The 12,520-nt window shown below is 38.7% G+C and overlaps 1 protein-coding gene across 2 annotated transcripts in view; it reads left to right on the plus strand.

Annotated features, from left to right (window-relative positions):
* LOC117435231 (ubiquitin-protein ligase E3C-like) overlaps nucleotides 1–12,520 on the plus strand; it is a 65,353-nt gene that overhangs the window by 3,832 nt on the left and 49,001 nt on the right. For both annotated transcript variants that reach the window (XM_059019156.1, XM_059019165.1), the window contains exons 3-12: nucleotides 41–159; nucleotides 778–831; nucleotides 1,184–1,258; nucleotides 1,533–1,679; nucleotides 2,318–2,433; nucleotides 3,838–3,995; nucleotides 4,796–4,949; nucleotides 5,816–6,036; nucleotides 6,888–7,045; nucleotides 7,713–7,900. In XM_059019156.1, the coding sequence (XP_058875139.1) occupies nucleotides 94–159; nucleotides 778–831; nucleotides 1,184–1,258; nucleotides 1,533–1,679; nucleotides 2,318–2,433; nucleotides 3,838–3,995; nucleotides 4,796–4,949; nucleotides 5,816–6,036; nucleotides 6,888–7,045; nucleotides 7,713–7,900 (1,337 nt within the window). In that variant the 5' untranslated portion in view covers nucleotides 41–93. The remainder of the gene's footprint in view (nucleotides 1–40; nucleotides 160–777; nucleotides 832–1,183; nucleotides 1,259–1,532; nucleotides 1,680–2,317; nucleotides 2,434–3,837; nucleotides 3,996–4,795; nucleotides 4,950–5,815; nucleotides 6,037–6,887; nucleotides 7,046–7,712; nucleotides 7,901–12,520) is intronic.

Here is a 12,520-nt window from a genome sequence, read left to right on the forward strand (position 1 = left end):
TTGTGGTGCTTTACAGAGAGTGCTGTCGGTTCTCTTTCAGGTTTAAATCGCCTCCTTTCTGAAAAAACTTCTGCTAAATGAACAACTGCAACCATGTATAGCTTTGGAGGAGATTTCAAAACACGACCCAAGGTGTCTCTTGGGGGAGCGAGTAGAAAGGTAGGATTCAAAAAACAAATGGACATATTACATCTTGTTTTAAAAAAATATTGTGTAAAGAACTTGCTATACTGTATGTTGTTACTCTTTTTCATCACTGTGGAACAAGATTTGGGTAAAATGTGGAATTTGAACAATAAAATATGCATTACAACTTTCTCTCAAGTCTTGTTTTGCTGTTAATTTATTCCCCACAATTTTTTCACATTTATTCGGTAAAGCCAATTTTCCTGGGCAGCTCAACACTAAAGTTCGCTTCCTGTATTACAACTAATAGGACATCCCTTTTGCCTTTCTCTCTGCCTGTATCAAACTATCTGGTATCAGGTGGTATGCTTTTTTTTCTTTTTTTTTTTAATAATTTAGTCGTTGCCAATTTTACCCCGGTTTTCTCCCCAATTTAGTATGCTCAATTATTATCTGTATCCTCGGCTCACCACTCGCAACCTCCTCCCCCCCCCCCCCCCCACGCGTCCTCCGAAACGTGCTCCTGCCAAGCCGTCATTTTTCACACTGCGGATCCACAGCGATGCCACCAGACCTATAGTGCCGGGGGACAACACAGATCTGCCGGCTCCACTACTCCATAATAATTTAATCTTTTTTTTTTCCTTAAAGGAGGAAAAGTCCTCACTTTTACATCGTACACAGGAAGAAAGAAGGAAAAGAGAGGTAAAAATCAAGACTTAATTGCTAATTATGTTTACAACATTTCAACAGTGTGGCTAATACAGACACAGGATACCTGGATCATCTTTGTATTGACAGTTAAAGTTAATTTCGAAAGTATATATTGCAAACTGCAGTGTACAGAATGTCAGATTCATAATCGGCAAACCAAAATACAGCAAGCATACTCTGGACCAAAGGCTGGGTGGTTGTAAGTCTTCCATTTGCCTTCAAAGAACGTAGAAGTTGAAGATGCTGCAGAGTTAGGTATAGCCTAACTGTTGGGATGCATTTCCTATTTATTTATTTATTTATTTATTTATTTATTTATTTATTTATTATTTTTATATACCAGGATGAAAGACAAAGACTGAAGAATGCAGTTATTATTCAATCATATGTACGAGGCTACAAGGACAGAAAACAGCAAGTATGTTGGCCTTTTATATTCTTTACTTTTTAGAACGAGAACTTTTTTAAAAGAATACAAAGGCTGGTACCTGTGCATGTACTTTGCATTGTAATATAAACCGTGCACAATTGTATGTATCCTAATGTTTTAAACATAAGTCTTTACTCTTGGGCACGTGGCAGTACCTGTCTAGAAAGTCATTTTAATTGCCATTTGTCTCTCTATTTGACCTTCTTGCTAACTTGCACAGTGTTTATATCAAATGATATATTTTCCTTGTTTGTCTTTCCAGTATGCCATCCAAAGAAGCGAGTTTGATTACTGTGTCTGCTTAGCACAATCAGGCGGGGGATTTTCCATCAGTGATGCAGCTAATTTGAGTCTTTTAGTACGTCGGCTTCTATTTTTTTACAGGCAGAGTGAAGATTCAAATAGACTGGTAAGTATGTAGGATTTTCCAATGGTGAATATAATGGTCACCAGTCAATACTGCTGCTTTTCTGTTTTTGGTATGCACATTTTTTTTTATAACTACCATACTTGAACCTGGTATTAACTGGATTTTATTCTATTTCTAGTACAGGGATGGAAGTAAGACTCATTTCATAGCAGTTTGATCCATTCCTGGTTGAACTATGAGTTTAATAAGACACTCCCGAGCTTGTTACCTATACACCGGGGCTAATCAAGCTGGTAGTAAAACCTGGAATGGGTGAAACTGCTATGTAATAGGAGTCTTATTTCTATTCCTACTAGTGTAGTAAACTGCTTTTCTCTTGCCATTTACACTGAAGGATTCTGGTATTACACCAGTATTAATATGTATAAACTTGTTTTTTTGTGAACCTCGTTTCACTGTATCTCTATCATATGCAGTCATTTTAGTAAGTGGGTAAATAAATTACCCATTGGGAGAAACCCCAGCTGGATTAATATATAGTTAAAGAGTGGTGGTATTTAAATCCATCACTGTTTAGACTATTAAAATAGACCATAGGGTATACATGGATTTAATGTATAATGTATGTCCTGTGAAATAATCTGGAGATCTTTTCTTTTTTAACATGTTTTGTTTAGATATGGATGTGTCAAAATTTGGTGAAGTCCAATGTCCAGTTTGTCAAGCAGCTAGTAGGCCCTGACAGACAAACATGCTTGTTCCAGATACAGAGGATGTTGGGCTTATGTTGCAGGTATGTTTTATAATTTTACTAACATTCTCCAGTTATTTGACCAATCAGTGTAGATTTGGAAGCTGATCTTGCTCTTTGTTCAGCAGCTTGTTCACCTGTGTTCATATAAAGTTTATTCAGTGCCCTCTGGTTAAAAGCTTTATTAAAAGCACAGGAGTCAGGATGAACAGAAGTGTTTACTCTTGTGGTGTGCTTGAATAAAGCCAATCGATCATTTGTCTGCATCCATTGTTTAATTTACTTGAGGCATTTCCTCACATCATGCAAACCCAGAGACTGCACTTTTAACCCATTAGGTACCATTGTCCAGGCTACACTGTCATTTTTTGTTATGATATCATTGTTATGATAACTTACTCTAATTTTGTTAATCGCAAAAGTTAAGTCTAAGGGCTGGTTCATACTTCTGTTACAGATGAATGCGATACATCCGGCGCAGACAGCTATAAAAGCTGTGCCGCTTCACTCCGACCATGCAGCTAATGTTGACATTTGTCAACATTATCCGACCCTATATGATTTCAGGTCGCAGACACATGAGAAATGGCTGTACGACTTTCCAAAAAAGACACACGTTGCAAGTGACCCTCGACTCCAACCAGAAATGATGTCGGAGTCTGAAGTATGAACCAACCTTAAATGGAACTTATAATTCTGCAAATATAGCCCTCCAGATGCTTTTATGACGCCTCAATATACATTAAGAAATTTAAACCTAAAAATGATACATTTCTTGGTGTTTTCCTCCCTACAGTGATGATAAAGTTAACTTTTCTGTGTGTTGAGCTTCATAGCTCGCGTGAAATTTCAGTGGTCTGATTACTGGCATGTCTAACTTGACTGTCCTCAAAATGGGACACGGGGAATGTATGTTGTGAATCTTGAACACTTTTAGAATGGTATCATTGATTTAGAATGTATCAGATTACATAAATACAGCTTGTGTTCTGAAAATGTTATTTGGTACTTAATGGGTTTATAGTTCACTACTTGCACTGATACACATGCAAGTGTTGCTAGTGAGTGACATGAAATGGTTTGTTATGGAGCAACTCTGAAGACAGGCAGAGCTAATGGAAAGACAGAAGTGTAGCATGAGAAGTGGGCAAGGGCTGTAGCCAAGGCTGTGAGGAAGCAATTGTGAGAACACAGTAACGTTATGCATCTGTAAAGTTATGGTCTGCATCAGTCTTTGAGTCCACACAGTTTCTGTTCCACAAAACTGTTGTGTGTTATTTTGACCAATGGTATGAACTGATACACAGTGGGAATCCATTGCTGTATCATGACATCATGTCAGTACAAGCATGCGTCTCTTTTCTTCAGTGTCCTGACTGATAAACATTGAAAGTAATTCTTTTTTTTTTTTTTTAATACAAAATACTGAGCTCTTTGTACTTCTAGGGTTCTGCAGACTTGCACGGATGACCAATTAAGTGTTGCAGTTCCTATGAGAATGCTGGAAGTCTTTTCTGCAGAGAAAACATATTTGCCTGTTTTGCAAGATGCAAATTGTGTAGCATCTTTAATTGAACAAGTTTTGCACTATGTGGTACATAAAGGTGAGTGTGTTTCATATTCCGTTTTCTCTTTATGAATTATCACAAAAACCTGTCTATAAAAACAATTGAGTTTCTTCTTCAAAGTTCATGTAATGTACCTGCATTCAGCATTTTAATGCAGAGCAAACCCCATTCTCTTTCTATGTTACACTTACAAAAGGTTTATGCATGTGTGTGTGTAAATCAGAGTTTGTGCTAAACTTGCTTTTCTGTTTTTATTTGATCCTGGATCACGCCTGTTTTCATAAAATCTCATACTACTGAAATGACATAGCAATAAAAAAATGATATCACAAGCTTGGGTATATCTAGCATGGGATACATTTTTGTTATTGCACGTCAGTGGGCTAACATCAGTGGAATAACATGTGGAACTAGTTTTGAATGTGCCTTTGCTTACATGCAGTGGTGTGCTGCTGAAATTCAGGATGGAGCTGTGCTTCGGTAGTTCAAACAATACTACCACCAATACGTGTTTTATAACAACTTTAAAATGTTTGAAATAATTTCAGATTTCTGTTGTTGTTTTGATTTGGACTCCGATTTCCTTGAGAACGAGTTTAGTCAAGAAATGCCAGTTACCGATCTGCCTGTGCCTGACTTATGCAAACAGCCTGTATCCCTTTCATTAAGACCGGTAACAGGAGAAAAAAACGGAGCCCCTATCGGCGAATAAAAACCGCATACTATGAATGATCATTCAGTATCCTCTATATATAGACCTAATATTGTTTTAACAAAAAAATAATAATAATAATAATGAATACAGTTTTTAACCTTGTTTTCCCCTTTTTTTTAAGGATACTACAGGACACTTTACATTTTAGTAAATCACAAGCTTCCATCTTGTTTGGAGTATTGTGATGCTCCTCACGTTCCCTATGCCAGTGCTCTGCTGGAGCATGTTCTCAAACCATTGCACTTTACTTATTCCTCGTGTTCACAGGGTGCCAGGTAAGAATGCTCAGAAAGGGCCTTACTGCAAGCTACTCAAACTGTTAGTTTGATTCGTAGTATAATGTGGGTTATGTAACCAGACAAAACTTCATCTTTAGAAGATAAAATACTTTATAGTAGGAACAGAGTCTCCTGTATTGATTAAATGTTTGTGGTTAAATATTGTTTATTGTTTAAATTGCATTTAGTAATGTTAAGGGTCAGTCTATTACCACTGGGGAATAAACCCAGATGGATTCATATAGAGCTGTAGACCAATGTGTATTAGAAATGTGTTTGATACACTGGTGTCTATTCAAATGATCTGTAGTGGCACACCTATGTTTTATTAAATTCGCTCTCCCTTTTTAAGAGCTCATCTCTCATTTCAGATATTCTCGTTGTTTTGTATACCCCTCAGGGTAACTCGAACGGTACCCTTACCTTTGACCTGTGATGTTATATGGTCATGTGATGTTTTGATTTACTGATTTACTGATGATAAAGACCAATCGATTTGAGATATTTGCTTCACATTAGGTACCCAGCTGTACTTGTAAGTTGGAATGCTAGGATTTCTATTTCAAGCACAGCTGTAAAATAGCGTCCTCGATCCATAGAAAATGGATCGAGGACAAATGCATCAAGTTTGGTTTGTTTGCTTGAGTGCCGTGTGAAAAGCAAAATTAGTTCAGAAAGATGTGGAAGCGAAGCAGCAACATTGCCTCTGGGTTCACCTCGAAGTGGAAATAATTTGTACATTAAGCTTTTGAAATGACCTTTACAGACACACCCTGTCCCCAAGATGCACACCAAACTTATATATTAATATAAAACAGTTATTATTTATTTAATTTTACTTATTCTTTCTTTTTTTTTTGCAGGCAATATGTTTTTGCAGGCTTCATGGAGGAGTTTATATCTTCGCCGTTCACAGATCAGATATTCCACTTTTTCATTCCAGCACTGGCTGATGCTCGTTGCTCTTTCCCTTTTGAACCGTTTCTGCATGCATTACTGGGGACAGTGAGCGCCTCTCTGCTGACTCATGTCAAGGCGCCTTGGCTGTTATATTTTGTCCTAGCTGTTGGGGAAACACACTTAGGTAAAGGAGCCTGTTACCTGTAGCTCTGCACACCACCACAATGCTTGTATTTCCATACAGTGGAAACACAAGCATATACAATTGCAATTAGTTATGTTCAGTGCTTTATTATTGTTTTTTAATGTATTGATTCTAAATTAACAGTTTTGTTAGTTTTTTGTGTTGCTTATAATTACCCCCCAGATGGGGATACAGTAGAGGCGTAGGTAGGGGTGTCGCACTTCAGACTGCACACACGCTTATACAATTGTGATGAAACTTGGTATTTAGATTTTTGCAGCATAAGCTGAGAGTATTAGATTCTGGGCTTGTATGGGGATGTCTGTTTGTCTGTACATTTGTCCATCTGTATGTCACATTTACATTATTGCATATACTGCATCTGGAAAACAGTTTATTAAATTGCACTGAAACTTGGTATCAACATTTTCTCTGTATCGATCATTGTTTGACATGCTTACTAATATGCTTGTAAATATTATTATGGGGAAGCATATTAGCATTGCACAAGCAATGATTCTCCAATAGGCTTCAGTGAACAGCACAATGTTCATATGTTACCCACCTGTCTGACCTACAATCAGCCTTGAGGCTTGTTTTTTTATTTAAGGAAAATGTGATGATCATATAGAAAACACATAATAGGATATTTTTGTCTAGGTTAGATCTCAGATTGTATTAGCAGAGTGCCTGTTTTTATATATCTATGTGTTATAATAATTACAACAATAACAAATGAAGAAGAATCTATGTAATGTAAGGAGTTGTGATGAAGAGTTACAATTTTAACTGTTTAATATGTTAAATTTCACAGAAAACAAACGTGTGCGTGTGTGTGTGATTGCTTGTAGGTAGCCTCTCAGAAGAAGGCTTGCTGCTGTACTTGAGAACACTACAAACCCTCCTACCCCAGTTACCCGTGTCTGTGACCAGCACCAGCAGACAGGAGGTCATCAGTGACTCGGATGATGATGAGGAGGATGGTGGGATGAAAACAATGTCTTCCCAGGTAAGATCTTAGATCCTTAGATCTCAAGAAAGGGAACATGGATCCGAATACATGATTTTTTATGATTATCAAATCCACAAAAAGTTTGAGCACTGTATCATAAACTGATACAAGCATCTGGGTTGCTCTTGCAGTTCTTGAGTTCACTTTTTTCTTATAGCTTGTCTCAATGCCAAGGGAGCACACAAAGGTGGTAACCTTTTTACTACACTTATGTGTCTTTGTATTAGTGCTTGCACTATTGAGGTGTACCTGTGCTGGAGCAAAGTTAATAAATAAAACATAAAAACAAAATATTTTCAATAATAAAGACTAAATACATCAAAAGTACAAAGGAAAGAAGAAATTAGCTGTTTCAGCACTGTTGTTTGAATTAAGATACAGTCTGTATGTCATGAAAGCACAGTGCTGTTAACCCCACACCAAATGTGGCTAATGTGATCGCTAGACTCTAGACATTCTGCTTCCCTGACATGGAGAACAAAGTCTTAACATGTACAATATGTGCCCGTTTGGCTCGTTCAAGGAGTCATTTTTTTCAAGAAAGATCTAAATACTTTTTATATATCTTAATTATTTTACCATCAGTACCTTTGTTGTTATGTGAATGTCTAGCAGTACTTTGCCTAGCCACTCCCTATTTGCCTGATTGCTGCATTTTTTGCAGGAGGATCGCAAGATATCAGTCCAGTTCATAACAGAGCAGTGCATACACAAGCTGGACACAAAGCAGCAGACAAACGCACTCCTGAACCTGGTGTGGCGAGATTGCGCCAGTGAGGACGTCTTCACTATGATGGCGTCAATTTGTCACACACTGATGGTGCAACATCGTATGATGGTCCCCAAAGTGAGGTGAGCAATCATCACTCCCCTACTCACACAGGTCATCCACAAAGCTGCTGCTAACACAAGCAGACAGTCTTTTTAGGTAACAAAGTGCGTTTTGCAATGTCACATTGGTTGTGATGTCTTTAGATCACAGAAACAGAGGGATTATTTGAGTTTTATTAACCAAGTATATCAAAGTGCTTTACATGTTGGTTAAAACTGGAAGAAGTATGCAATATCAAGAAGTAGTAAAAATTACAAAGAACTACTACTACTACTCCTCGACCCCCCCCCTCCAATCTGCGTCGAGGAGAACCCTGTATGCGATGACGATCCACACCCTCCACTTCCTCGCCCTCGTCTCCCGCCGAGACACCGCTTGGCGGGAGCCCCTCCGACCCCCGGAGGGTGAGAGGCCCCAGTGGGAGGCCCTGTACTCCCTGCTGGTCCCCAGAGGAGCTGGGGACTTGGGATGGAGGGTGCTGCACGGAGCGCTCGCGTCAGGAGAGATCCTGCGTCACTTTACCGACTCGGACGCCGCATGCCCTTTCTGCGGTCAGTCCGAGTCGGTAACTCACATTTATTTTTCATGTGCCAGGCTGCAGCCGTTTTTCCTGCTGCTCAGGAATCTGTTGCTGCAGTTCTGGCTGCATTTTTCTCCAATCCTCCTCATTTTCGGGCACCCTGTTCGTGGCTCCAGCAGGAAGAGAGACCTCCTCGTGAATCTGCTCCTGGCTCTTGCTAAACTGGCAATTTACAAGACCAGGAAGCGCAAGATGATCGGGGAGGGTCTCTTTGACCGTGGGGCCATGTTCAGGGCCCTTGTCCGGTCATGGATTAAGTTAGAGCACGCCCACGCGGAGTCCGCTGGCGAAATGACATCTTTTGTCGACCAGTGGGCTCTAGGGGGCATGCTCTGTACCACCTCCCCTTTCGTTTTGAATATTCAATTTACAGTCCTTTTTGACCGGTTTTCTTCTCGTTAGTTAAGGCTCAGTCCTTGTTAGTACCCCTATTTGTTTAGGGATGCTAAATTGAATTTTAAATTGAATTTTTTCAAAGTGCACTGGCTGCCGCTGTGCCGCTGGCGTAGTCCACCCACTGGGCCTTAAATAGGACTACTACTACTACTACTAATAATAATAATAATAATAATAATAATAATAATAATAATAATAATCAATAAAAGTAAAATATCTAGGTATTCTTTTTTTTTTTTTTTTTTTTTAATATAAACGAAGGGGAATTTAATCCTGCAAACACACATCATGTCAAGAGCCCTGCAAGCACCTACAGAGTCCAGAAACATGTCCTGCTGCCCCTCAGTGTTTGTGTCTTGTAGAAGTACAGTAACGACAAACAATAATGATTTTTATCATTTCACGCACGTCCTCAAAAACCTGCACATTGCTAAATCAGTCATACAAATCCTCAACAAAACAAACCACAGCATCCACACCCTATAGTTTCACTGCCCTGTGCCCTCTGTTCGAGGCAGCATATTGAATGGTACACAGTTCTAATCATTTTTCACAGATTAAAATACAGGTTAAACGAAACACCATTTTTGGGCGGTAAACAGATTGCTTTAAGTGTTCGTAATAAACCACTTATTTCAAATGCTTCAGCCATTGGATAGCATTTTCTCCTCAGTAATGCAAACACTAATGTAAATAATGATGAAGCAAACCAATTAGCCGCTGTCTTCACCCACTGGTGTTTATGGCTGTCAGAGGAAGTAAGATGTCAGTGAAACTGTCATTCCTCGATTAGGGTAATTAGCTCTTTGCAGGCTAATTGCATTAGGGCAGGATGTGAGATGAGGAGATCATAGCTGCTTCTGAATTAGGGCGCCAGTCTTTTATTGCTGCAAATAACCTGCTTCTCTGGCTAATAATTACTGGATTTAAATGTATCCATGCTCTAGCGAGGATTTTACTGGTGCACTCCTGGCAAAGAAGCTCACTGAAGGCAGGAGAGCGGTGTGTGCTTATGTTGCTGCAATTGTTGGAGCGCAGCTGCTGTTTCCTGAGCACTGATTTACTGCACCACCACACAGAAGAATGACATGAAACAGTACATTTCTGCCTGTGTAGATCGTTACGTAAAATTCACAGAACGTCTAGTTAAATAAAATGTATTTCTTAATTTAGAGCAGAGCAGTAGTTGAAACAGTAAGAGAAAGAGAGGGGGGGAAATTGATTCCTCTGTTACAATAAAAATGTTCGAATCTATATCACTACAAAAAAATATGCGCCAAAGAGACATGTCTAAGAGGAGAGTGGGCAAAAAACAAAATTGGATTTTATTTTATGAAATGTTCCATTTCAGATTGGGAAGACATTTACTAAATGAACCTTCTGTAATTGAACATTCTGTTAACTGTAGGTTTAAGTCCCTTTTGCATGGATCAGCCTCAGCTGTAATTTTGCTTGTTTGTTTTCACTTCCCGTGTCATGCTTCTCTGTCCCCAATCTAACGTGCATGTGTTAGTGTCAGAAGTGCAGATAATGACACTGTCCTCCTACATGTTACTTGAAAGATCAGAATCTGCTTACCAAACCATTGCTCTTTCTTGTTTTTCATTTGTATTCACTTTTCTAGCATGTCTCGGCTAAAGCTTTTAGCATAAATTCTATCTGTCTGTTTCCATCATTATTGGAGAGCTGTACAAAATAATTAGCTCCATGAAGAAGACGAGTTAGCCTGCATTGAGACTGAAAATGCAGAGCCTGAATGAGTGTAGGATAGTTTGCACTGTGATTTTAAAGTGCCTTGAAATTCCATGAGTTGTGCCAAATCAATTAATACTTATTCTTAATCCTCAGGTGGATGGGATGTAAACTTTTTTTTTCAGGTTGATGTACTGTAAGTGAAATTAAGCCTTTTGGAAAAGCAACAGGGGTGTTCAAATGCAATTGCATGCAGATGCTTTTGGGAGGAATCACCCTCTAATTGCATGCATCACACACTGTACAGGCTTTGTTCAGTAGTCTGATGTCGTTAACAGCACGGGAAGACTTGGGGGCAAGACTGTGACTCAGAAGTTTGTTTAGAGCTCCGGCTATAATTGTGTAGTTTACATGGCAAAAGACATCAGTGAACCAAGGCTTTTGTTTTGCTTACACTGTCATGAGCCACCGTGAAACTGGGGGTGTTCTTCAGAGATGGCATTAAACCTCAAATCAAGGTTGTTTTAATTGACAAGCCCGGTCATGCTTGTCCAGTTACATTTAGTGCTGGTGGAAATTTGCCGTAGTCTTGGTGTGAGTTTGCTGAATTGCAAATCCTTTTTTAATTGAAGTAGCAGCCGAGAGAGAGAGGGAGAGAGATTGCTGACCTATCCATAATCACAGTGAAATTAAATAACATTTAAATTAAAACATATCCAGAATAACAGAAATGGCATCGCTGTCAATTAAATGATGCTTAGTGTTTGCAGTTTAAATGTATTGCAAATTTATTGCAGAACACCACAATTGCTTTCGGACATAAGGAATTGTTGCATTTTCATGGCAAATACACTTTAATGAAAATACTAAATATATTTGGTTCTTTGTATTTTTAATACAAACAGTTACTTGTAGAGGAAGGCCCTCACAGTATTGTGAATTGTACTATTGTTATTATGCATACCCACCCTGCAGCCAAAGAAAGCTGTTCCAATATGGCAACTATTTTCCAGAAATTCTTTGCAGGCAATACTCAAAATGTCTGCAAATATAATGTTTTTCCTTATCTAAAAAAAAAAAAGGGCAGTACATGGTAAATGGTTACAGAACACCCTGCTGTGTACTTTACCTGTGCTGTGACCTGTTTTGTATGTATAGCAGTGATATCTTTTTCAACATAATCCTCACTGTTTTGATATTTTTACTTGCACATCATACAAATCAGGTGGGGAATACAGCCAATCACAAAGGATACTCGGCATTGCTTTTGAATAGATTTGTATTTAAAAGCTGACACCAAGTTCCAAGCACCAAGGCTGTTTGGGGGCCCCTTCACATGCAAGTTCGCTGTATATAAATAAGCATTGCAGAGAATCCTTTATCATTAAATATATATGATTTTGTTCCACAGCTGATTTATGACTGGGTGTGTGAATAGAAACACCCAAACTATTGTGATTATGTTGAAAAAAGTACATCAAAAGCAAATAACACATTTGCTGTAAATGCTGCAGGATGTTCTGTAGCCTTTTAATTCTACAGTGTATTAGTTTAGGCTGCATGCCTTTTAGCTTGTTAAACAGAAGCCAGGAAATGTGTTTTCACACAACACAGATGTACAGTACAGTCAAATATGGACTGTGCTATCACCCTTTAGCTACCAAGGGTTTCCCATGTGCCTCAACCTTGTCATGGAGAGGTGAGAGGGCAGTGCCAGCTTAATACCCTGCTCCACCCTTAGCCCTTCTGAAATGTGTGTCCCATGGCATATATTGTATGGTTATATCACAAACTTTAAAATGTGTTTCATGCTTTCATGTATGGTTTAATTGATTTGTTAAAAGAGATCCTTTTTGCAATCTACTGTACTTTTTGGGGAATATTTCATTTCTATCCGTTTTTAATATCCTAATATGTGTGACTTGTAGAATTCTCTGTTGAGGTTTCTTTGATCATTATTTACCAGGCTTGC

The sequence above is a fragment of the Acipenser ruthenus genome, chromosome 3 (genome assembly GCF_902713425.1).
Source record: "Acipenser ruthenus chromosome 3, fAciRut3.2 maternal haplotype, whole genome shotgun sequence".
Taxonomy (NCBI): domain Eukaryota; kingdom Metazoa; phylum Chordata; class Actinopteri; order Acipenseriformes; family Acipenseridae; genus Acipenser; species Acipenser ruthenus.